At 39.2% G+C, this 27,126-nt stretch overlaps 1 protein-coding gene across 1 annotated transcript; it reads left to right on the top strand.

Annotated features, from left to right (window-relative positions):
* Positions 1–2,636: 2,636 nt before the first annotated feature.
* inpp5f (inositol polyphosphate-5-phosphatase F) lies at positions 2,637–25,296 on the top strand. The gene is made up of 20 exons (XM_008430023.2): positions 2,637–3,122; positions 8,163–8,243; positions 9,405–9,541; positions 12,837–12,962; positions 13,041–13,226; positions 14,119–14,175; positions 14,271–14,469; positions 15,945–16,124; positions 16,222–16,289; positions 16,781–16,905; positions 17,000–17,077; positions 18,339–18,459; positions 20,029–20,157; positions 20,346–20,463; positions 21,327–21,525; positions 22,537–22,608; positions 22,691–22,764; positions 22,947–23,075; positions 23,217–23,304; positions 23,775–25,296. The coding sequence occupies exons 1-20, from the start codon at positions 3,026–3,028 to the stop codon at positions 24,910–24,912; spliced, it is 3,402 nt and encodes a 1,133-aa protein (XP_008428245.1). The 5' UTR covers positions 2,637–3,025; the 3' UTR covers positions 24,913–25,296.
* Positions 25,297–27,126: the final 1,830 nt, after the last annotated feature.

Genomic DNA, 27,126 nt, shown 5'->3' with positions numbered 1-27,126 from the left:
TGGTTGGTTGGATGGATGGCTCCAGCATCTTTACAACAGAGGCAATAAAGTCTGAAACTCCTTTATTTTTTCTATATTTTTATTTTTCTTTAACAATCAAAACCTGGAAAACATTGAAAACAGATTCCAAACTTTTCCATAATTTTCCAGGCTGCACAGGAACCCTGGAAGATGCTGAAAAATCAGCCGCACATCCGTTCATGGTGTCTTTCGGTCCTGTCAAAGTGTAAACGTCCGCTGGTTCCCTCGCTGCTGCTGCTGCCATGAATCCAGAGTTTCTATCAGATTTCTATGCGTATTTTTGGTACATGAATGTGAAGCGTCCAGCCAGGGTGTGATGCGCATCTGACTCCAGATGTGAGACAATCAGAACATTTTAACGACTGTCAGAATGTCCTCATAAACCTACCAAAGCCACAATCCGTAATAACTCTTGACCCATTACGGGCCCTCAAAGCCTTAAAACACCACCTCTGTTAAAAAATACAAATAAAAATCTGTATCCCTCCGCCTGGAACTATTTTATTACAGCTGTCTGTGAGATAATTTGCCACTAATGAGATTGTGAGTTATCACAGCCTGACATGCATTCACAAATTATGGATCGTGGCTTAGTGCTCATTAGCAGCTGGCTGATTCATTAATTATAGGAAGTCACATTTGTATAATTGAAAATAAAATGTTTTGACTGACACTTCAAGAGTTTTCTGGTTTTCTATGAGAAGAAAAATATTTCTTCCTGCAGAATCTGTGCTTGATTTGCTTGTTTGGACTGAGCAAATCAGTTCATCTCGATTTAAAAGTGCTTTATTTATCCCAAAGGGAAATGAAATGGAAGGCTCTCCAGTAGCAGTCAGTCTTGCAACAAATCCGAATTTGCCTCTGACTGAAGAATGTTGCTGTGTTATTACAGACTAGTGACTGTCATTATATACTACAAGCTGAATTTCCAGGTGGCAGAGATGATGGTAACATCTTGGATGACAGTTGTTTGCAAGCACTGCTAACCCACCTCATTTGCTTTTGCTGCATCTCTTTATATCTCTGTAAATCAATCAAGATTATTTGTATAGCACATTTTGGCAACAAGGTAGTTCAAAGTGCCTTATAAAAACACAAAAAGTAAAAAGTCTTAACATCATACATGAAACTAAATCGCTTTGTCGAGTGCCATCATCAAAATCAATAATACAAATCGATATTCCAGTTATTATGGGTTGAAAGCTGCTCTAAACAGGAGGGTTTTTAGCCTTGCTTTAAAGGAACTCAGTGTTTCAGCTGTTTTGCAGTTTTCTGTCAATTTGTATAGCTAGAGAGATGTTGGAGTAGGGGATATCATCCTTAGAAAGGGTGTTATTTGAGCTTTTAAGACGCTAGTCACCTGTTTCCAGCTGTAAAAGCAATACTTTGTTGCCACGGTTACACATCATTCTCAACGTACATCATTTGTTTGCCTGAAGCTGAGCATATTTATCACATGAAGACTTTTCAAGAGCAAGACTCTTGCCCTGTTTTAGCCTCGCTTTAAAGGAGCCCAGTGTTTCAGCTGTTTTGCAGTTTTCCATCAGGTCGTCTGGCTAGAGAGATGTTGGAGTAGGGGGGATGTCGTCCCTGAAAAAAGGTGTTATTTGAGCTTTTGAGATGCTAATCAGCTGATTTGATTTAAAGGAACCCAGTTTGTCAGCTCTTTTGCATTTTTTGTCAGGTTGTACAGCGAGATGTTGGAGTAGGGGATATTGTCCTTAAAAAAGGTGCTATTTGAGCTACAGAGGAGCTAATCAGCTGTTAATAACTGTAAAAACAATACCATGTTGCCATGGCTACACATCATAGCAACATGCATGATTATTTACCTGAAACAGAGCACATTTATCACATGAAGAGCTTTCAAGTGCAAGACGTATGTCTCTGTTAGGTCAGCTGCTTTTCGCATAGGAGCGCTCGAGTCATGACTGAGAATATTCTCTGACCCTCGCCCAGAAACAAAACTATAAAAGGAAAAATATTCAACAAGTACGCCTTGTTTGGAGGCGATAGAGAGGAAAGCCGGTAATCTTTAAAAAGAAAATATGAGGGTCAGAAAAAGAAAATATGAGGGTCAGATAAAATCACACAGGAAGTTTTTTCTAAATTTCTGAGAGTGAGATCAAAATTTCAGACTTTTTCTAGGAAATTTCGATTTTTCAAATTCAGAAATTTCCAAGTTTTTCCTAAAGAATTTTTTTTTTATTAATCTCAAAAGTTTTGATTTGTTTCAAGCTAATTTTCGACTTTTCAATCTAAGAAATGTTCTTGTTTTTCTCTGAAAAGTTTAAAATTAACCTCAATTTTTTTTTCTTCCCTTGCTAATTTTCGATCGACTTTTCAATCTAATAAATTTCCTTGTATTTTTTTTTTTCTGGAAAATTTTGAGATTAATCTCAAAATGTTAGCTTTTTTTTCTAGCAAACTTTTGACTTTTTAATCTCAGAAATTTCTTTGTTAATCTCAAAATTTTTTAATTTTTGATTTTCCTTTCTTGGCAGAAATGTACTTATTTTTTCTATCTAAAATGACACTTGTACATTGCCATTTGTTCCAGGTGTGCGTAGAAAAATCAACGAGAGGCGACAAGCGTCTGCTTCCTGCTGTACCTGTGCAGCGGCGATGACGTCAGGTCACGTGGTGTTGTTTGGAGCAGGAAACGTCGGTTACGTCCTGAACGGCGACACAGTTTCCCCACTCAGTGATGAGTATCTACCCCCCGGTATGACTGTGGGAAGGTTGCCTCCTCTCCTCCTGTCCACGGGAACTTTGAATATCAGCATGTAGAGGCGGAATAACCAAATCCCACTCGGATACTTAGCCGTGGACGCAGCTCGCCACCATCTCTAGCGGTGGAGGAATAAAAAAAAAAAAGAAAAAATAGCCGAGCTAACCGCGGCTAGGCTAGCTCCGGTGTTAACCTCCGAGCCGAGGAAGAACCGCACCGGGTCCCGGAGACGCGCTTAGAGGTAGCGGGGTTTGCGTGAGAGGAGGGAAGAACATGGAGCTGTTTCAGGCTAAAGACGATTACATTCTTCAGAGCGGGGACCAGGCGCTGTGGTGCAGCAGGAAGGACGGGAGCATGGCTGTCAGACCTGGTAGGTACCAATGACAGCTGCTGGAAACGGTTTCATTTACATTGCTGATGACTTTTTAATCACAAATCCACCCCTCATTCTCTCCTAATTCCTCTGTCATCCGCTCTGAAACCTGATCGTCATCAGTAAATATGATCAAACTGACTGATGTGGGTCAAATAGAATTAAAACCGCGCCGTTATTATTCTTTTTATTGTCTGTTTTTGGACGCGGTTCTATGGTAAATCATCGCTTGGCTGTTATTCAGGGAGTGCCAACACCCAAAACTGACTTTAAAGTTGTCGGCCGGCTTCTCAGGTTGCAGACCGAGGCTTGAATTTGACCGCTTAATCTAAACTAAACACCACGCAGGAATGTACAGCAGTAAATAAGAACAACATGCGTCCACGTAGAGGTGAGCGATATGGACTTAAGTTTTATCGCGATATTCTGTGGCTCTGTTGTGTTAGCGATATATAAGTCACGATAAGAAGTATTTATTACTACTGTTTTGGCTGTGACTGCATGGCACAGCAATCAGACAGAAATACTGCTCTTGAAAACCGTTCTCATTTGTAATTCACTTCTTTAGGGCAGCTCTCACTAACCTACATTAACTGCAACTCATCATATTTTAAAATTCATTGATTTTCATTCATACTGCCTTTGAAAAAAAAAACTGTATAAAATAGTTTAACAATCCCAACAATACAGACAGTTTTAGGGGGGTTTAAACGGCATTAATTGGTAATTAGCAATAAATCATAATTATCTTATTATAAGAAATTTATCATGATAAATGATACATTAAATGCCCTCATATAGTATTTGAGTTGCCTTTTTACCAAATATTTTTTTACTTTTACCTGAGTACAAATATAGTGTTGAGTACAGTTTTTGGGTTCTCTTTTCATCATAGATTTCTACTTATAAATGGGTTTCTTTATTAAAAAGTTGCAAATATTTACTTTTAAATTCTGTCTTTGTTTTCTTACCTTCTCAATTACAAGTTTCGGGTATTCTTCAGTACAAGATATTTTTCTACAGCTGTTTTATTGAACTTAACATGACAAACCAATTACTTTTATTTCTCCTTGCTGTCTGAAATTGAGAAATTAATTTATATTTTAGTAGAGTTAAGATTGCCAAGACTTTTTAAAAGATACTCTATTTAAATTCAGTAGTTACACTAAGATTTCTGTGCTTTTAAAATAACCCAGATAAGCTTGTCCCAATAAGCAATAATCAATTAATCACATTATAGATTTAAATTAGCTTAATTATTTCCATTCTGATGATTAATATATATATATTATTTTTTTTAGGTATGTTTGGATATTTAAAATATCTCCCTGTTGTAGTGTTAAGTGTTTATTTTTGACAGTGTGAAGTTGCATTATTATGCTATAAACAATATATTACGTGAAAATGGTTGCAATACAATGTTATTGTTTATCGCAATAATTTCTGGGACAATTTATCATCCAGTAAAATTAGTTTTCATGACAGGCCTCATCCCAGATGATGGTGTCATGGATTACTATTCAAATTTCCAACATTTGAGGTAAATGTTGGTACACATGTGGATGTATTTTATGGCAACACCTCAAACTCTCTGCTTCATGTGTGATATCATCAAAAAATACAAATTAGGTGATGAAGATGAGTACAAACGTCCAGTTGTGCACCAGAGATGATTATATTTTAGTACAAAATATAATCGGGGCAGCTCTTTCTGAGCTGTCCCGAAAGACCGCTCAGAGAGGAAGAAGCCATTACTCCGATATCAACATTAAAGCTAGGTTTTAGTTTGCAAACATACTCAAAGACAAAGATCTTAATTTTCAGAGACATATCTTGTGGTATGATGAACCCAAAACTGAAGTTTTTGGCTAAAATGCTCTGCAATGCAAGTCTGAGAACGCCACAATGTATAACATGATCTTATAGCTTTTATTATAGGAAACTTTCCCAACCAGCTCACCTGTTTCCAATATCAAAGTGTTAATCAGCACATAATTTGTTGCAAATCATTCTTTAATCACAACAAAAGCAACAAAAGCACTGGTATCTTCTTTTTTTCCCTTTTTATGCGAGTTTTGTTGTTTTACACCCCAATTTTTACATTATGTGACTCCAGTAAATATCTTGGTTACATAATCTGTTATATTTCATAAGATTCAACTGGATTAAGTAAAGATTAGACCCAGAATAAATGGAAAGCTGAAATTATTTGAGCTCAGACTATACATTGCTACTTTTCTAACTAGCAGAATAAAACATTGATCTGTTTTATGACTGGCAGATATTCACAGAAAACATCTCTGACTCAACCAGGTTAAAACTTGAAACCTTAGAAATTAGGTTGAAATTAAGTTGAAAAGATGACATTGTAATTTAATTCACAGCTTAAGTTATTTAAGCACTAAATTAATAATATGTGGTTCTTAAGCATATAATAGCTCCTAAATGTAAATAGAAAAAAACATTAAATAATTATTAACATTTATATAGTGACATATTTAATTATGTTGGATAGGGCTGGATAATATCGCGATAGACAGATGATCAATATCGATAGATAATACATCTGATAGAGGATTCATTAATTAATATATGAAAAATATCCACTGAACTCAGATCCTGAACCGCACAGCATTCTGGGAGTTGTAGGCAAAGGAAACGACGTTAGCTTCTGGTGGAATCAACTAACTCACTCACTTTTTGGTTACCTAGCAACTCACTCACTCTTTGGTTACCTAGCAACAACCTGTTGAGTAACTCTGCTACCATTCCTCATAGCTGCTTAAAAATAAAAACATAGTGTAGAGTGAAAACTGGATAAAACAGGGAAGGTTAATTTCAAACCTCTAAAACAAAAAACAAACCAATAAAACAAATCAATAATTATTGAAACACTTGTATCATGATGCGCTTTTCAGATATATTTTGTCCAGCTCTAATGTATGACATGAGTTTATTTAATCAATTTTATTGAAATAAATGTTATTTTTAAAATAAACAAAAAATTATTGAGTGATTTATTTATTGTCGACTTTTTGGCTCTTTGTGTTCTCAGCTTAAATTATTGAAACCCTTAAATATGGAGGTATTTATTCATATTTAGTTTTACCAAATAATACAGTAAAGCTCAAAATACACATACAAATATTTATGTATGCCTCTAATTATTTGCACACTTAAATACTTATGAAAACATTTATGTTTCGTTTAGTAAATATATTTTTTCCAGTTTTATTTCAATAAGAAATCAAGTTGTGGCACTTTTGTTGCTGTGTCTTTATGGGAGCTATAAATTCAGTCCTGCTGAAGCAAAAGAAAATATTCTCACTGAAGTCCCCAGAAGGCCCAGCACATTATCCCGTTGTGTCAGCTGTGCAGCCGGCCTGAACGGGGCTTTGGTTGCACCGCTGTTCCATTATTTAATTGGAAAAAGGGTTTCCACTCCTCGCTGAGTTTCCACTCCGCTCTGCTCTGCACAAACGGAGAAAGGACTTCCATGATGGTCGGCTTTCCGGGAGCACTTTTTGTATTTTTTTCCCTTTCTCCTGATCTGCAGGTCTTCCCTCCTCTTCTGCACATTTAGCTGGAACAGGAAGAGTTATTGTGTGAGGCTGATGTTCTCCACCCGTAGCCACACCCTCCATCTTTTGCCAGTTTCCTCATGCTAATCCAGACTCCATTACTAATGTGGAGCATTCCTGTTTGTTTGCTCACTATAAACTGTCTCCACACTTAAAACAAGAAAGGCTACTTTATTATAGTAAATTACAGTTTTAGTTTTAAAGCTTGTTTTCCAACATCATGTGTCAGAACTTGCTGGCTTCTGAAATATGTCGACCAACTCTTCCTGTTTCTGTTCATTCCCATAATTTTAAACATGTCACACAACGGCGACTCATTTAATCCCTTTTCTGTTTAAACAACTCTTCATCTGTTGGTGGAACGACGGGTTCTCACGCTCACTCGTCTCCAGAATAAGGCTGAAATGATTAATCGGATTAATCACAATTAACCCTGATTAATGTTGATTAATTGATTATTGAAATAATCGGCAACTAAACTAAGGCCGTTTACTTTTTCAAAAACAACATTGAAAGCAGGAATTAAGATTACAAAGCATACATTTTGCATTTAAGATACAAAAAACCTTCTTCGTCTTTAAATATGTTCGACTAATAACTGGTGGCATAGGTTTAGCTTCAAAAAAATCTCTTATCAAGCAATTTTTGCCCAGTTATTAATCGATTAATTCCCCAAAAAGTAGCACTTTATTTGAAGGGGGTGAATAAGACTGTCATGACACTGTCATAAAGATGTCATAACACCTGTCATAACCCTTCATGAATATTTATGACTGTTGTCATAAAGCGTCATTCGGTAAATTATGACACTTTTAATACAAAGTTGACATTATTCAAAATGTCTTTGTTAAACTTGACATTAACCAATAAATCATTACTGATTAAACTTTACCTTTAATAACATAAAGTTACCTAATTTTTAAAGTGCAATCAGTAATACTTTTATAACAACTTTATATCAGTAATAATTTATTGGTTAATGCCAACTTGTCATAACAAAGACATTTGAATAATGTCAACTTTGTATTGAAAGTGTCATAATTTACCAAATGACACTTTATGACAACAGTCATAAATATTTATGAAGGCTTATTCATGTTCATGACATGTTATGACATGTTTATAACAGTGTCATGACAGTCTTATTCACCCCCTTCAAATAAAGTGTTACCCCCCAGAATAACCAACCGATCAGCTGTGCAAGGTACGGATGTCAAATAAAAAGGACGAGAAATATGTTTTAGCCGCAAATGCTAAAGTATTGCTACAGATGATCAGAATAATTTATTAATAGTCAGAATAATTGAGTAATCATCAGAATAATCAATTGTTAGTCAAAAGAACCGCTTAATTATCAGAATCCTTGAGTAGCCATCAGAACAGTCTCATTCCTCCTCCAGAAACATGTTTCTGTGTTGGGTCGTTTGGTAACGGATGTTTTCTGTGGTGGTTTCAGCCACAGACCTGCTGCTGGCCTGGAACCCCGTCTGCATGGGCCTGGTGGAGGGAGTCATCGGGAAGATCCAGCTGCACACTGGTAGGTGGGGGATGAAAACTATTTCAGCTGGTGTTGGTTCGTCACTGGCCCGTATTTTTGCATGTGTGTTCAGGACAGACGTGTCGTCAGTATTTGTCATGTTTGTCATGAGTAGAGGTGTGAAAAAATGTGTTGCTGTGCAAAGATGAGCAATCTGGGCTCTGTTTATGCAGGCCTCAGCATGGGTGAAGACTCTGTTAATCTTGTCCTATTGACACCCTTGGTAACGGTTTCCAGAAAGCCTTAAACTTAATTCATCTTTTTGATCACTGCATAACTCTAAAATTACATATATTTTTGAAAAATGTAGAAAAATCCAACCTTCAATTTGAGTAGATTTATTCAGTGTGGGAGAAAAAAACCTGTGGCAAAACAGTCAACAAAACAAAGAAATATACAGGATCCAAAAAACTTAATTATCTCTTGGTTCATCTTTGTTTTAGTTCCAGTTGTCTTACAGGTTTTAGTTGTTGCTCTGACTTTCCAGAATGAGGGAAAAAATGCCACCATGTCGATAAATTTTGCAGTGGCGATATGTAGGGCTGAAACAATTCATTGTGATTAATCGATTATTGAAATAATCTAGCATATTAGTCACCAGGTCAGCCAGCATGTTGGTATTTTAACTGCAAATGATCAAGTTCTCACTAAATGAAGGCTGTGTTGGTTTATCTTAGGCAATAAAATGTCTATTTTCTTATAAAAAAAGTAATTCAATTATTTATTTTTATCTTTTAATGCGTTTCTAAATAAAAAATCAGCAGAATATGTCAGTTTTGTTATCCGATTAATCACCAGAATAGTCGATAAATTCTACCTGACTTTACTCAGAAGCTTGTCGACGCTAACGACATGTTTGCTTTTCTTTCCCATTTTGATTACCTACTTTTTAAAAAAATAAACAAAATACAAGCTCCAGAAAATCACTGATCTAAATCAACTGAAGTTGGATTATTTTTCTCTGCAGATGAAGACGGTTTTACTTTAAGGTTTTATTCTACATCTTTAATATGTGTTAAAAGTGCTTCATACAGACAAATCAGCGAGATATAAATACAGTTTTACCAGGTGCATCTCTGTTAATAGAAGCTGTGGCTAGCATCTTCACACCTTAGCGGTTCTGCACCAGTTGACCCAGTTCCCTTTGGTTTTTCTCTGCAGACCTTCCTCTCGGTCTCGTATTAATCCGCCAGAAAGCGCTGGTGGGTCAGTTACCGGGCGACCACAAGGTTTACAAGATCACCAAAATCGCCGTTATCCCACTTTCTGACGAGGATCCTCAGGAGCTGGAGCTGGAGGTAAATCATACACTCATGTGGAAATCCCAGATTTCTCCTCAGAATACCGAATACGAGTCAGAGCGTGATTCATCCCTGGAGCTGGAAGTGGTGGGAAATTAGCTCCGGGTTGCTAAAAACATGGTTCTACACCTGAAATGACATTAAAAAAATGACAACATGCTGAATGGTGCTAAGATTTCAGTTTTTCAGGGAGGCTCCTTGGATGGTGAGACTGAATATTTTCAAGTGAGTAACAAACTGAGGCGAGTAGAGCAGAAGCTTTTAGAGCCGTAGTTTGATCCTGCACAGCAGAGTGGAAGTGATGTCTGTCGTCTTTTTCACGTAGGAATCCTGTAGATCAGGGTGTCAAACTCATTTACGTTGATAAAACTGTAAAAATATGAATGCCTCTTTAAGTTATATCATACTGAACATCTTTTCACACTGATCAGTCCCTCCAAGATTTTATGAATGTTTTTGCATTTTTTTGCAATCAAAATCACAATTTATGGTACTAATTTAGAAATATTTGCAAGGAATTTTTATTATATTTTTGTGCTAATATATGATGTTAAATGTGACTTTTTGTTACTCGTCGTATCGATAATTTAAGTTGATTTAAACCAACATAAGTTGGTGTTCAACGGATCCTTGCATTCGTTTTTCATGTAAATATATTTTACTGGCAGGTAGAAAACCAATTTGGCAATCAATCATGTTGTTTTAAACCAACTGACTGTTTTAAAGTTGGTTTAAAACATTTCAACAATTTAAACAATTCATTTAAACAATGCTAAATTACCATTTTTGACCATTTTGTAAATGAAAATTTGCAGTAAAATCACAAAATATTTGGAGATCTGTTGATTTTTCGAAATATTGGAGGGACTTACTGATGTAATTCGGCATTTAGAGGGCCACATAAAAAGCTATGGCGTGCCAGATTTGGCCCCCGGTCCTCGAGTTTGATACATGTTAAATTGGAACCAGACCAACAGCTTGTAAAACAATTTTTACCCATTAAACTTTTCACATTTTGTCACGTTGCAACCAAAGACTTCAGTGAACTGTACCGTGATTTTTATGAACTCGACCAACACAAGGTGGAGCGCAATCAGGACGTATAACAAAACTGATGCAGGATTTTCAAAATAAAGCAGTGGCAGAGAGGCGCAAACACGTAGAAAACCATGAAACGAGCCGCAAACACAAGAATGATTAAAACTCCAAAACACAAAAATGTAACTGCAGCAGAAGAGCAGCAAACAAAAAATGCTGCAATCACAGAAAATAGAAGCTAAATATGGAGCCCCCTAGTGGTAATTGGGGGAACTTTTGTTCTTTTTCATTAAAAGTATTTAATTCTCTCGCCAAACTCTTACTCTCTCACAGTAATGCTCTAGTTGGTTCATGCCGCATCTTGAATACTGAAAGTCTTTCTGTTATAATGTTTTTGTACATATCTTAATATGTCACTACTGACATTTCTGAAGTTTTATATCTTTTTCTTCAGAATACAAATGCACCACAAATTTATGTGCAAAATACAGAAGTAAAACAGGTCAATCGTTGGCTTTCCATTCCTTCTAAGACATAAATAAAAACTTTATGTATGAAAGAAAAAATGCATCCAAACTATTTGGAGTATTTTTGAGTTGCAGGGAAATAAAGTCAGGTTTGATTGTGTCTTTTTCATCTTTGTAGTCTGAATGTTGAATAAAGATCAGTTTTCATGCACAGTCCCATCTCCACCTTTAGCTAACAAACATGAACAGGCAGTTAATGGATCGATTTTCAACCAGTTCCTGCACCAAAGACTGTAGACGCACGTTTTCACTGAGGCTCTTTAAAAGTTTACATATCTGCAGCTTTAAATTGATATTTATCAACTGCATACAAACTAGAACAGAGTGTAATTTTTACTAATTTACGCAAAAGAAAAAATCTCCTCATTTCCTGTAGGAGGCTCTGTTCCAGAAAAAAAAAACTGAAACTTGCAATTGTCAAAAAATGCAGATCAAAAATGCTGCAACCACAGGAAATGGAACAAAAGGAAAAAATTCTGCTAATGCAACAGCAGCAAATATGAAACTCCTCTGCAAAATGGAAGTCCTCCAGGCCACTAGGGGGAGTCTGGAGCAGTTAGTATTACCTTTGTAAAGATGCTGCTGTTCTATAATATTGTGTAAGACCTGAAATAAAATGTAACTTTTCTTCCTTCAACTTTCTTCTGGACTTTAAATCATGACGTCCGTCTTTACGGGACTCCCTCTAGTGGTTTGGAGGACTTTCATTTTGTTTGGAACGTTTCATACTTGCTGCTGTTTTTGCCATTTCCTACATTTTCCCATTTTTCATTTGCATTTGTTTTGCTAATTGAATGATTTTGCCTCCATTTTCTGAGACTGCAGCGATTTTTATTTTTAGCATTTTTTTTTTCTGTTGCATTTTTGTTTTGTGTGTTGGAGAAATTTAAAGCAAAGTTAGGTTATAAAACAACATCCCAAGCTTTTAACGTCTCACATTGTCTGTTCAGTTCATCAGCTGAACATGGAGAAAGGATTTTAATTTACAATCCTGCCTTTACAGGCCTTTAAACTCAATTCATGAAACCTCAGACCTCAGCACTGTGGTTGGATGTTTAGCACAGATGGGTGCCCTGCAGCACAATAATTAGTTGTTCTTTCTATAAATCTGACCTTCATAGAGGAGTGTACTGCAAAAACGCAAACTCTTACCAAGTATTTTTGGTCTAGTTTCCAGTGAAAATAACTTGGTACAGTTGAAAAAAGACGAAACTAACTCTTAAATAACTTTTCAGCTAGATATAGGAGCTTGTTTTAAGTAAATAATTCCTAGTATTGATTAAATAGTTCCTCTTATTTCACTCTTAACAAGATATTTTTGCCATATTATAACTGAAATAATCTGCCAGTGGAACTAATAATTTTTAATTAAGGAATTGTTGACCTAAAACAAGCTCCTATGTCTTGCTTAGTGCACTAAGATATTTTCACTAGAAACTAGACCAAAGATGCTTAAGTTTTGTGTTTTTGCAGTGTGACGTCCTGATTGTTTTTCCTCGAGTAACATGTAGAAGTACATGCTCCAGTCAGATAAAGCTGAAACGCAACATTTACTGAAGCGTGTGGTTTTAACGTGACTAAACGAGAAAAACTTCCTACTTTAGTGAGTAATAGCAACTCTTTCCCCTTTAGCTCCTGATTGCAGAGATGCTACCAGATCCCCTGAGCTGGTCGTTTGTTTTCGTGTTTCTCATGTGAAAATAAGTGTTTTAATTAATTCCTCGCAGCTTTGCAAGAAGCATCATTTTGGAATCGACAAAACGGAGAAACCGGCCCAGTCTCCAGATGAATCAAAGCTGATGAAAACTCTGAGTCAGATCAAATCCAACGTGTCTGTTCCCATCAAGAAGAAGGTATTTCTGTTCAGATTGACCTTTTGCCTTCCTTATGTTCTGACCTTTGAGGCGTCTCATGCTGCTTCCTCTCTCCAGTACTCCCCTGCGTTCCAGGTAAAGGAAAACAAAGAAAAGGAGCGCCTGGAGCGGCGGCTGCTGGACGAACTCTACAAAATATTCATGGACTCAGACTCGTTCTACTACAGCATGACCTACGACCTGACCAACAGCGTGCAGCGGCAGGGAGACTCGGATAAGTCCAGCTTACCTCTGTGGAAGCAGGTGGGAGAGAGACCTCAGTGATCTCTAGTGGACTCTAGAAATTTTAGGGCTGAAACGATTAATTGTTGACTAATTTAGTAATCGATTAATTGTTACTGGAGAATAGAGACTCAAAAAAGGCCATTTGGTGAAAAAAAACTTATTCAGACCCAACAATATAAATATTTTACATTTCAGATGAATAAAAAAATCTTTGTGCTGTAAAAATGTTCTAGCCAAAACTTCTCAAGTGGCAGTTTTAGCTTCACCTGGTTCAGATTTACCAAAGGAATGCTGTTGTAGCATTTTAGGCAATATCATGTTTATCTTATTATTTATTATTGTTTGCTTGCATCGTCTAATGTATTTCTAATTTTGTATTAAAAAAGGCTTAAGTGGTTAAATAATAATCTGTAGAATGGGCCATTTTCTAAAACCAGTATCATCGATTACTAAAATAATCGTCAGTTGCGGCAAAGAAGAAATGTAATAGATGTAATTGCATTAAATTGCATTTAAATCAAAAACCAGTTATTAAAAGAATTTGCAACATTTTGACGCTTTGATAAAGATTTCCAAAAAGTCTTAGACTTCGTTAATCTTTTTGATCATTGCATGATTGGGCAGTTTTTAACTCTAAAATCACATTGATTTTTGAAAAATGTAGAAAAATCCAGCCTTTAATTTGTGTGGGAGATGCAGCTTTGTCGTCCATTATTGTAACGGATGTCGCTTGTGCGTCAGATTTACGGACCTACCAGAAACGCAGCACAAAGGTTCCGGCTTAGGATTTTTGTATGCTTAAAAAAAAAGAAAGATTAATTACATAAAATATATGTAATTAATTAAAACTCTGCCTTATTAATTTGTTTAAATCTGTTTTCACTTTGACTGACTGTCTCTTTTTTTTAAGGTGGACGACCGTTTCTTCTGGAACAAACACATGATCCAGGACCTTATCAATCTGCAGGTAAGAAATTAATGTTTCTGTTTATGATTGTGATTCTACTAAATGAATGTTTTTGAGCATTAACCTAAAAACCCTGTGCGTTCATTTCTATCCAGGTCCCAGAGGTTGACTTGTGGGTTATTCCGATCATCCAAGGCTTCGTCCAGGTGGAGGAGCTGGTGGTGAACTACAACGAGACGTCAGACGAGGAGCGCAGCAGCCCAGAGACGCCGCCCAAGGAGATTATCTGCGTTGATGACATTCACCCTCGCTTCACCGTGGCGCTGATCTCCAGACGAAGTCGGCACCGCGCAGGTAGGCGTTCACACCAAGTCCTACCTGGAGAGCGCTGAGTGAACGCAATCTGTTGGCTGATTCTTTTTGCTGCAGCAGTTTAAGTTCATATATAAAAAATGTTTTAATATATGATTACATTCTTTCAGTGTGGGGTAATAATCCAGCAATAAGAAAAAGCTAAACTAAATAATTTGTGCTGCATTTATTGACATGGTAATTCTTAGAAAACAAATTTAACTGAAGCAGACTTTTAAAATATTGGATCAAAGTGTTTGATTAAAAATCCATAACTTTTGTTCTTTTTTTTTTTAAAGAGCCATGATTCAAAATGGGAATGTAAAAAAAACATATCGTCCCATTGCTAAGGTTGGTGAAGGTTCAGTGATGCTGTGGGTCGACTTCTCTTTCTTCTGGATCTTAAACATTTTAAATATAAAGAAAACTGGAAGGCTGGTCTTACAACCATACAATGATCAAAAACATATTTCCAAATCGGCACAGAAAGGGTTGATTAGACACAAAATCAGGATTAATCCACGCCCAACTCAGTCCTCGGATCTAAGTTCTGTTGTAAACGTCTTGAGCTGAAGTGAAGAGATCATGAATCCAACCTGGTGAGATTGTGCAAAGAGGAACGGTCACAGATCTCTATCTTTCTTATGAAATGCTGCAGCAGAAGACTAAATGCTTTTAGTTAAAATGTCGCTTATCAACATTGTAGGAGTGTGCTTGTATAATGCAAGATAAAAATTAATTTTAAAGTCTACCTATCATGATAAATTCACATTTTGCTATTTTTTTTGTACTTTCATTTGGGTCTCAACTGCTTCTAAAAACACACCCATCTGTTTTTTGGCAATGAGTTTTGTTTTTTGGTCAAATGAGCCGTTTCAAAAACCTTCTGAATTTCACAAATCAGTGAAGCCCAGCCTGTTGCCTAGCAACCCCAGCAGAGTTCCGCCCATTACAGAGTTCCCCCCGTTACCTAGCAACCCCAGCAGAGTTCCCCCCGTTACCTAGCAACCCCAGCAGAGTTCCCCCCGTTACCTAGCAACCCCAGCAGAGTTCCSCCCGTTACCTAGCAACCCCAGCAGAGTTCCSCCCGTTACCTAGCAACCCCAGCAGAGTTCCBCCCRTTACCTAGCAACCCCAGCAGAGTTCCGACACATTTGTTCAACTGGTTTTACTGCTGCATGGGTTGTACAATGGCTGCTGGAAAAGACAAGAGTTTTTTGTTACCTTACCATTCAGAAACCATTTACAAGAAGCCCTAAAACGGCTCATTCTGAAACTGAGCAGACTAAAATCTGATTAAGAATTATTTTGTACAAAAAAAAGTAAAGAATGTGTTTTGTGTAGCCCATAGACCTGCTCAAGGAAACCTATTTAACGGTTTCAGACATTTCTACCAGGCGTGAAAGTGATTCTAGAAGGTGCTGTTCCTGAACTGTGATGAATGTGTGATGAAGATGAGAACTGTGCCTCTTTTAAAGGGATGCGGTACAAGCGCAGAGGTGTGGACACAGACGGCCACGTGGCGAACTACGTGGAGACGGAGCAGCTGATCCACGTCCACAGCCACACGCTGTCCTTCGTCCAGACCCGGGGGTCGGTGCCCGTGTTCTGGAGCCAGGCCGGGTATCGCTACAACCCCCGGCCACGCATCGAGAAAGGTCAGAGGAGCTGGGTTATCTGAACCGGGGAGACGTTCACATTTAGGGGTCACGAAAACGTGTTCAGAAAATGTGACGCCTCCTCTTCGTGTTTCAGGGGAGAATGAGACAATGCCTTACTTTGCTGCTCACTTTGAGAAGCAGCTGGAGCTTTACACAAAGCAGGTCAGTTTGAGTCACAACAACGCTGTGAAGGTTTTCTGTGGTTACTAATGTGAATTAACTCTTTTCTCCATCTGTGGATTTAAATGTTGAAACTTTTCCAGAAAATTAACTTTGTTGCTTCCAATCTTGAATTTCTTGATGTGTGGCATATTGAGGTAGTTTTGGGCCTACTTCATGTAGTCAAACTGGTTCTATTTAACTGTTTTCTAGTTTCTTACTGAGGGATGTTTAATGTATTGGCATCTATGTCGATGTTTGTCTTTTTTTAACATATTGGTACCACTCCTAAAGGTAAAACTGAAGTGACAAACCACAATTTTACTGCTTTTTGTATTTATTTAGTTTATGTTATGTTTCATTTTTTACATTTACCTTTATCAGAAACTTGACTAAAGAGTGAAAAAGAGAAGAAATCCCTATGGGAGCAAACACACCCACAGCCCTGTAGTTGTTTTCTTTAAATCACACGTTGCTTCGTTAATTTATTGCAGGTGATAATTAACTTGGTGGATCAGAACGGCCGGGAGAAGATAATCGGGGACGCGTATCTGAAGCAGGTCCTGCTGTACAACAACCCAAACCTCACTTACGTTTCCTTCGACTTCCACGAGCACTGGTAGAAAAAAACGCTGCGCCGTGACTGGGCTTTGTACGTTTTACTCTACACTGGCTTCACTTCCTCTTTGTGCTTCTTACTTCCTGTTTCTCAGTCGTGGAATGAAGTTCGAAAACGTGCAGATACTGACAGACGCCATTTTTGACATCATCACTGACATGAAGTGGGCATGGTAAGCAGTGCCTCTGTCCAGAACAATGCTGTTAACATGAACACTGACGCATAGACGGTTTATTAATATTAACTATTTTAATGTTTGGTTCATCTTCATTTAAACTAATAGGGAACAATTCAATGTTTTGCTTTTTGCTGTTTACAGAGTAGAAAAACTCCTGATTTGACCTAAAACTAAGATAAAAATGTGTTTAACTCACCATCACGACCACATATTGAATCTAACATGATTCATTTTTGGTATTTTTGTGGTAAAATTTGTCTACTTTCAGATGATGTGTGTGTTAATGTTGTAGAAATTACCGTTTTCTGTTAAATCCCTCCAAACAGAATCCTGCTCATAGACTTTAATGTTGTTTGTCTGGATGTAAAAAGCATCTTTACATTGTCGTGTTAAACTCAAGAATTGATGTAAGAAGTTGAAAATCTCTCCAAACGGGCAGCAGACTTTGCTCTCACTCCTGGTCCAAAGGGTTTTCCAATACCTTCTTCTGTTTTTGAACCAGGGCTGCATTTTCAGCCCTTATTACTGTAAAGTCCTGGCCTCTTGGGGAATCGCCATGGCAACGAGAGATCATTACATTACAGAAGTTTCTCTGTAAAGTTTACAAATATCCTTCAAAATAAGACTCTTAACTTTCATAAGGAGATATAATAAAGGAAGCATTCAGATTCCTAATGGGTTTATAACGGGGATGAAAGATTGATTTATTTATTGTTTTTAAAATAAAGTTAATAGAAAATCCTCCAATTGAGAGACACAGTCTTATATATTTACATTGGCAATGAACTGTGTCCTTCAAAATAAAATCTTCAGTGTTTCAACGTTATATTGTTGAAAAAGGATGTTCCAGAATAATAATGGAAGCAAAAGCAGTGAAGAAAAAGGAATGATGATCACTTTTCAAAATGCAGCTTTTTAATTAGGGAAACTGAATAATTACTGAAAAATAGATTTTAATGGGCCTTCCAGACAGTTTATAAAATAAAAGACTTTTAATGGGTTAGATTTTTAGGAAAGTTGTTCCATAATTCTTTGGGGCTCAAAAGAACAACATTAATCTTGATTTGTTCTTGTATTGTCGACTTTATTATTACTATTTTTTCTTTTTTGGACATGACCAAACAAGCAAAGTCATGTTGGACCTCCAAGTGGCACCATCAGTATTTCTTGATACATTTTTTCAAATTTTCATTAATGTCAGATTGAATTTGTGTTTCTGTGAATGCGGTTAATTTCTAATGACTCCGTCTGTCAGGGTGGACCAAGCTGGCGTCATCTGCAAGCAGGACGGGATCTTCCGGGTCAACTGTATGGACTGTCTGGACCGGACCAACGTGGTCCAAGCTGCCATCGCTCGAGTTGTGATGGAGCAGCAGGTACGAGTTTATTACATATTTCATCACCTTCTAGCGCCAAAACCCCTGCTGAGTTTTTAGGAATATACAGTATAAACGTTTACATTAGACCACCAATTTTAGCTAAAGCTATTTTACTCTGATAGCAGAGGAAGTGAGTCGAGTTTTTTCCAGGTGTATAAAATACCACAAATATTACCTGAAACTGCTCGGTATCAGTCAGCTGGCTGAAAATAGGCTGAATATATTTCCCATGTTTAGACGAACAACATTTTCTGATTAGAATTATGACAAAAATATGGAGTGAAAACTAAGCAAATCATTGCAAAATTCCTTGCAAATGTTTCTAAAGAGCATCACAAAACCATTGATTTAAAAAATGACAAAACCTTTTTGTTGACCGGCTAACGTGGGGGAAGTGAAGAGAGAAACTATGGGGCTGTGGTTTGAGAAGAGTTTCTGTTCTGTTGCTGTTACTTTTTAAGAAAGGAGGGGAAACTCTCTCTTTAATGAGCTGCAATGAAGAGTAGAGACGTTTGGTGTAAATATGCAGCTGGGTGCCATCTGCACAACACTGAACACAACACAGTATGCAGAAAATGAGACCAAGGAGACGGATGTGGGTCAGATGAAAAATAGACCCGAGGACAGAGACACCTAGCGTGACTAGAAAGATTTGATTCGTAGTAGCAGAAAATCAAAATTATATTCTGCTTGGCAACAACACAAGAACTGCCATAAAAGTTAATAGATCTGTGTTTGTTGTTATATTGTCGTTTTAAACTTATTTTCTTCAAATACTGTGAATCTGTGGTGTTTTTATAAAAATATCTGACAGTTTTAACAAATATATAAAGGATATTTTTCACAAACGTTACACACTGCAAACAGAGAGACGAATTAAGAGGTTCAGCAACGAGCTTCTTGTTCTGATTGGCTACAATGGTGAGACGTTACATCATCATCCCGTCGCCTAGCAACCAAATTCTAGCTCCACTGACAGATTATTTCACTTTTAACGAGACATTTTGCCCAGTGGAACTAGAACTTTTTTATTTATATTGAGGATTATAAGCTGCTATATCTTGTTGAGAAATTACTTATCGGTTAGTTTTGTCTTATTTGAAGTGAATGAAGATGTTTGCACTAGAAACTAGACCAAAAATACTTGATAAGCTTTTGTGGTTTTGCAGTGCAGCATGTCATTACAGTTTGTGATGAGACAGATAATCTGTAAAAAGATTGATCTCATTACATTTTCTCGTTGAGCTGCTATCGATGTCTGGTTGTTTTTGGTGCATTTCTTCAATCAGAAGCAGGAGGCGGGGCTTAGCACTGTCAATCAACCTTGTGCACTCGCTGTTAGATGTGTTAATGGTGAAGAAACAACTCACCATTACAGAAAAACTATATGATTGTCATCGGTAGCCTTACTAACCAGCTAAACTAGCCTATCAGGAAGAAGAAAATGGCACTGGGAAAAGGCAGAGAAGCTTGATTTTCTGTTTTCACAGTTTGTCTCATAAAAACAGTTTCAACAAATAATTCTGCATCTTTAAAGTTGGTTTTGACGTGTTTTCCTCCGTGCAGCTGAAGAAGCTGGGTGTGATGCCTCCAGAGCAGCCGCTGCCTCTGAAATGCTACCGGATTTATCAGGTCATGTGGGCCAACAACGGCGACACCATCAGCAAGCAGTACGCAGGAACAGCCGCCCTCAAGGTAGCACCGCTTCCAACTTAGCTAGCTTTGTTTAGCATCCAGTTCTGCCTTCACACCGGCGACTCTGGAGCTTTTGACACGGCTGAGAAAAGGTTATGTCACTGTTGTTGTCACAGGCTGTGCTGTTCTAAGAGTGCGAATGAAGTGCGGTTGAAGTTTTAATTGACGCGCTGTTTGTTCTGCTTTAGGGAGACTTCACGAGGACGGGGGAGAGGAAGCTGGCTGGCGTGATGAAGGATGGCGTGAACTCTGCCAACCGCTACTATCTCAACCGCTTCAGAGACGCTTACAGACAAGCAGTCATCGGTACGGGAGCTCACAGCATATTTTCATATTTTAATTTGACAGAAAAATCTGGAACCTGTCTGTCATTTTGGCAGATTACGTGGCGCAGACGTGCACAACAATTTTAACTTTACGCAAAGAGTAGATCGCAGAGGTAACTAAATCACCTCCCATATCGACAGCGCAATCTAAACTTTGGCTGAAATTTAACAATCCTACAGTTCAGAGGAAACCAAAAAAACGCAACGTTGTGTTTATTTATTGTTTAAATGGAGGAGCCGACAGTCCACCTGGCTAAAAATAGAAAGTAATGAGTTAATTAGACTGTAAGAAGCGGCTCCGCCTCGCGCTGCTGGAGCTGCAGAGATTCGATCCTTTCAGTCAATCATCCCAGAAGTTTTGCTCTTGACTCATCCTGTGTTACAACAAGCGACAGAACGGAGCTGGAAGATGTCAGAAGCTGGGAGAAGTTAGGCTGCTTATTCAAACGGTTCTCTAAAAACAAAGCAGTAAAATCTTCATTAAAATACGTCGGGTTAAGACTCGAGCCTCTAATTAAAGTAAATCAGTCGGGTTGGATCAGGTTTAATGGACTCGGTCCGGGCGGGGTTGGATATTTGGGTCTGATTTCTTGTAGGTGTGAACCAGGAGGAAGTTGTGAAGCTGATTAATTTAATTGCTCTGTCAGTGGTTTTCATCTGCATCATTAATATGTGATTGAATCGTGTGTTGAACTTGATTAATATAAATTAAATCGCATAAAAGTTAAATCCATCAGAAAAGCCCAAGTCAATGTCATTTAAAGATTTGCAGATACAAGATTATGTCTGACTGATCGGATGTAACGGAAACCGTGTTTTTGGTGAATCTGCGGCTCCTTGCAGACCTGATGATGGGTTTGCCCGTGACGGAGGACCTGTACTCCATCTTCAGCAAGGAGAAGGAGCACGAGGAGAAGGAGAAGGAGAGCCAAAGAGGAGCGCAGGAGCAGGTGGGGCTGCTGCTGCAGACCTACATGCAGCTGCTGCTGCCGGACGACGAGACGTTTCACGGAGGCTGGGCGCTCATCAACTGCGACATGAGGTGAGGAGTCTGCTCTGCTGCTGGACTCCAGATTCATCCGTTCATAAGCGAAACAGCAAGGAGCTAATTTACATCATTATTCATACATCAGTAATCAGTCAAAAGCTGTCAAAGTTGCAACTGAAGGAGGAAATTTCTTCTTATCAGGGAGTTTTGTTTCAGATTTGTATCACAGAGTAAGAAAAGAAAATTTAAGAGAATAAAGCTGAAATATTTAAAGGTTAAAATCATGATATTGTGAGAAAAAAGTTGTATGGAATTAAGTCGTAAAAATATGAGAATAAAGTTGCATTATTTCAAAAACAATGTAATGATTCAAAAATAGTCATAATAATAATAATAATAATAATAATGATACAAGAATAAATTGTTAATGGCTGCACAGTGGCGCAGTTGGTAGAGCTGTTGCCTGTTGCCTTGCAGCAAGAAGGTTCTGGGTTTGATTCCCGGCCCCGGTCTTTCTGCATGGAGTTTGCATGTTCTCCCTGTGCATGGTGGGTTTTCTCCAGGTTCTCCGGTTTCCTCCCACAGTCCATAAACATGACTGTCAGGTTAATTGGCCTCTCCAAATTGCCCCTAGGTGTCAGTGTGTGTGTGCATGGCTGTTTGTCCTGTGTGTCTCTGTGTTGCCCTGCGACAGACTGGCGACCTGTCCAGGGTGACCCCGCCTCTAGCCCAGAACGTTAGCTGGAGAGGCACCAGCACCTCCTGTCCCCACTGAGGGACAAGGATGTAAAGAAAATGGATGGATGGATATAAATTATTAATCATTCAAAAATAAAGACATAAAAATAGCATGAAAAAAAGTTTCCATAATAAACTTTTATTATGTGAGCAGCTTAATAAGCTGAATCTGGTGCAAAGCATCTTGTTTACCTTTCTTTTTAATAAACTAAACTAATATTTCAGGAATAAAGTGGTACGATAAACTCACTCATATGAACAGAACCAGTTAGGAACCAGGTATAATCTGATGTGTTGCTCAGTCAGTGTTGACATTTTTTCCTACAGCCTCATTGATGCGACCAACAAAGACCTGGATGTCCTGCTGCTGCTGTCGGATAAAGCCTACTACATCGCTTAGTGAGTCGGATCCAAACCTCACCGTCCGCTGTGTGCGGCGCTGCGGCGGCTGACTAACGCTTCGCTTTGTTTTCTGTTGCAGCTACGACGACGAGGCGGATAAAGTCAACCAGTACCAGCGTCTCGACTTGGAGGGCTTGGAAAAGATTGAAATCGGTGAGGAGTTGAAGTCGAAGGAGAAGTCCGTTCGCATTCACTGAGTCACCCAACACTTCCTGAAAGTGTGCTTACAGCTTCTCAGTAACCTTTTAGCAACATCCTCACTGAATATGATTCATGCAGTGACAGCAGATTATTAAAAAAAACAGAAAAAAATGGATGTGATCGGGTTTGTGCAGGTCCGGAGCCCACTCTGTTCGGGAAGCCGAAGTTCTGCTGCATGCGTTTGCACTATAGGAGTCAGGAAACCAGTGGCTACTTCCACACTCTGAGGGCGGCGACGCGCAACCCGGAGGACGACGGGAAAGGTGAGGAGGCAGAGGAGAAGATCTTCTCTGGTTTCATTTTGGACTGATTCAGGACCGTAAATGTCCTCATTTCCTGACTTTGACACCTGAGTTCTGAGGCGTTAATCATGAAGTGACGACTTGCGTTGCGACATTTTTCAGATACGCTGCAGTGCATCGCTGAGATGCTCCGCATAACGAAGCAGGCCTCCGGGCTGGACCTGCTCGTTGTCGAGAAGAAGCTGGAGAGGCGAGTATGAAGTAGTGCAAAAGTATTCATACGAGTTCTGTCGCAGGGTGTTATTTACAAACACAAACGTCACTGTATTGTATTTTCGCCTGTTTTCCCAGCTGATAGTCCAGTAGATTCAGTTCTATTAGGGATCAAAGTTGCAACATTTGTAACATTTCCAGCTGCTGTGGTTCACTTTCATATTGTACCAAAGCCTTTAAAAAACCTGTTCCCCTCCTCGCCTGTGGGGGCGCTGCACTAAGATCCACTGAAGGAAACGACACAAAAACCTCAGGAGAAGAAACTGAACACTACTTCCTTCTTGAAATGTAAACAAAACCGGAGCAGCGTCCAGCTTGTGTTTATTTACTGCTGTGAATAAGTTTTCTTCTAAGCCAGTGGTGGTTTTTAGAGTCTGCACTTCAGTTATCAATAATCACAATGAATCATTTCAGCCCAGTGATTTTGGCGTTTCGTCCGTGTTGCAGGCGGCAGAGTAAACCCCATGAGGACATCATGGGGATCCAGAACAAGCCTGCGGGTCAGGCTGCGGGCGGTTCTGGACTCGCTCAGGGGAAAAGTTTCCTCCTCAACAAGTTTTCCTCCCTCAACCAGAAGGTGAAGCAGACCAAGACCAACGTCAACATCGGCCCCTTCAAGCCGCTCGGAAAGCTGGGGAACTTCTCCAAACCCGACGTGACGGTGAACTTTCTCAAGCCCACCATGCACGTCAACCTGTGGAAGTCGGACAGCAGCCTGGAGACGTCGGACGGAAACCCCGGCGCCGCCGCCTCGCTCGGCGTACGGGGCGACGAGCGCTACGAAAACGACTCGGACTCCGACTCGTACAACTCCGACCCCGAGCACCCGTGCTCCGGCTCCTTCGACAAGGCGGACTACGTCCTGCCCAGCTGCGGCATCGTGGCGTCGAACCCGCGGCTGGGCAGCCGCTCGCAGTCCATCGGCAGCGGCGAACTCAACGTCCCGTCTGTGATCCACGTCACCGGCTGCCAAGATGGCGTCTCTGACATCAACGACAAGTCGCCCGGCGCCGCGTCGCTGGCGGAAGAAGCGCTGCTGATCGACTTCGGGACGCCCATCGACGCCTACTGCCAGCAGTTCATTCAGGACGCCCAGACCAAACCGGTGGAGGTGTTCGGTGAGCTGCCGGCGGCCGGGGTCGCCCCGCCGCTGCCGCAGAAGAAGAAAACCCCCGCAGACTCTGAGCAGTCCAACCTGCAGACCCAGAACCAGGACGCCCAGCTGCCCCGACCGTCCCAGCTGGACGTCCAGACCTCTACCTCCGGTTCCAACCTGCTGTCCGTCCAGCGGCCCAGCTCAGCGGCGTCGGGCGGCTCCCAGCGGAGCCTCAGCTCCCTGATGGAGGGCAGCCTCGGACCGTCGCCCGCCGACAGCAACGGCAGCCGCGTCGTGTCGCCGTTCGCCAAGATCCGCAGCTCCATGGTGCAGGTGGCCAGCCTGACGCAGGCGGGGCTCACGCAGGGCCTCAACTACGCCGTGGCGAAGGTCCAGAAAAGCCCCGACCCGGACGCTGTGAGCGAGGCCCAGGAGAGCGATCTGAAGGCAATGTTCACACAGTGCCAGACGAGGATCATCCAGATCTAGAGCCGTTTCTCTCCTCCTGTAGCAGGATTTTCTCCCGTGTGGTAGCAGCAGCAGAAGCTTGCACAGAGCCATTATTAGGCCAATCAATGTGCTCTTAGATTCGCCCTTAAAGCTGCAGTATGCAACTTTTACAAAAATGTCTTTTTAAAACACAAAATCTCACCAAGTATTTCGGTCTAGTACAATCAATAAGAAAACCAACTTACAAGTAACTTTTCAGCAAGAAATATGAGCTTTTAGTTCCACTTGCAGATTATTTCACTTATTTCTCCATTGTTTCCTAGCAACGCCTGCCAAGCCCTGAGCCGTCGCCTAGCAACCGAGTTCTAGTTCCACTGGCAGATTTCATTCATAAGACATTTTTCCCATGCTAAAAATGTAACAATCTGATAGGGGAGCTGATACTTTTTCATCAATATTAAGAAATTATTGACTTAAAACAAGTTCTTATATCTTGCTGAAAAGTTACTTGTAAGTTAGTTTTGTTTTATTTCAAGTGAACTTGGATGTTTACATCAGAAACTAGAACAAAAACACTGGATAAAATTTTGTTTTTGCAGTGCAGCATGTTGTGACGGATAATCTGAGAACATTGATTCACCTGAAGACATTCACAGCTCCCGACCAAAAACAACCAATCAGAGCCAGGAGGAGGGGCTTAGCGCTGTCACTCAAGCTTGTGAACACGTTGCTAAATGTGCTAATGTTGAAGGACCAACTTACCGTTACAGGAAAACCACCTGTCCACCATCATCGGTGGCCAGGCTAACTAGCTTTAGCATCCATGACAGGCTAAGTTGTGGTGAACTAGCTGTAGAATGATTGACAGCGCTAAGACCTGCCTCCTGGCTGTGATTGGTTGTTTCTAGTTAGCACTGGGAGAAGGCAGAGGAGCTTGATTTTTTTTTTAATTTATTTTTTATTCACAGATTATCTCTTTGTGTCACAACAAGGTGGCAGTTTATATAAAACTTTTTTTAATGAAAGTTACAAACTGCAGCTTTAAATGAGCCTTACCACTCCCTCCCATCATGACAGCGACCATGTTTACATGCACACAAGTACGGATTTCCTACTTCTTTTGTTGTTTGAGCACTGATTTTGTTTTTCCATGCCACCTTGCACACTGAAACATATTAATATATGTCCTCCTATATGGCTTATTGGTGTCTCACAGTGGAGATTGCTATGTTATTAGCGTACCAGCTGGATTTAGAAATAGAATAATTACAAGGTTACGGTTTTTTGTATGTTTGGAAATTAGCAGATAACTGGGATTAGCAAACATTCCATCCAAATCCTTAAACATCCCATAATAGGCATGGGTCTGTATGAGGTGTGATAACCTTGAAGGACAAAAACAACAAATATTCAAAACAGATTTCAAACTAAATCAGCTGTTTACAGAAGACAGTTTAAATTCTGACTGTAATCTTGGAAAATTAAAGTCAAAATTCTGAGAAAAAAAATCTGAATTCTGAGGTTCAGAGTTTTAAAGCACCTTAAATTTGTTAGCGTTTCGGTTTAAGTGAAGCTTAAAGCTAATTAAATCCCTGCTGTTAATGTTGGCTGGTTAGCATTAGCATTACCTCATGTTCTTCACTTCATCTGCTTCCTGTTGGTAGACCTCAGGCTGTTTTCAAAAACTGAGTTAATATTTTTAGGGGAAAAAAAGCTGGGGCCTGAAAATAATTTTTTAAACGTTTGCAGAGAAAGATGTCCGTCAGTGTGCACCTGACTTTAAACTGTAATAAGAGGAAATTTTACCGTTTTATAAACTTAAACCTTTTTAAACCTCCATACACTATGACGGAGTGTTAAGGCCAGACTCAGAGAATTATTATTTCTTCATCACTAGAATGAAATCATAATATTATGAGAGTAAAGTTGCATTATTTGCAAAATAAAAGCGCTAAGTTATCAAAAAAAGTGAACATTCATAATTTTACCGCATTATTATTGCTAATATTGCTGTTTTATGCAGATATTAGAACTTTATTCTTGTAATATTACAACTTTTTCTTGTATGATTGTTACTTTATCCTTGTATTATTTCAACTTTATTACTTTATTCTGGTTTTACTGGGGCTTTATTTTAGTATTACGTCTTTTTTGTTGTATGACTGCGGCTATTGTTCCATTATTATAATTTTATTCTTTTTACGACTATTCTCATATTATTACAACTATTGTTGTATTTTTGTTTTATTCTGT

The sequence above is a fragment of the Poecilia reticulata genome, linkage group LG15, assembly GCF_000633615.1.
Source record: "Poecilia reticulata strain Guanapo linkage group LG15, Guppy_female_1.0+MT, whole genome shotgun sequence".
Lineage (NCBI taxonomy): Eukaryota > Metazoa > Chordata > Actinopteri > Cyprinodontiformes > Poeciliidae > Poecilia > Poecilia reticulata.
The sequence above is the reverse complement of the archived record's forward strand: the minus strand, read 5'-3'. Positions and strand labels throughout refer to the sequence as shown.

Bases quoted from the DNA above. Each gene is read 5' to 3' on its own strand.
- inpp5f (XM_008430023.2), top strand. From the start codon at position 3,026: ATGGAGCTGTTTCAGGCTAAAGACGATTACATTCTTCAGAGCGGGGAC. The intron at 8,244-9,404 runs GTAGGTGGGGGA...TTTTCTCTGCAG, and splicing joins GAAGATCCAGCTGCACACTG to ACCTTCCTCTCGGTCTCGTA. The intron at 21,526-22,536 runs GTGAGGAGTCTG...TTTTTCCTACAG, and splicing joins CTCATCAACTGCGACATGAG to CCTCATTGATGCGACCAACA.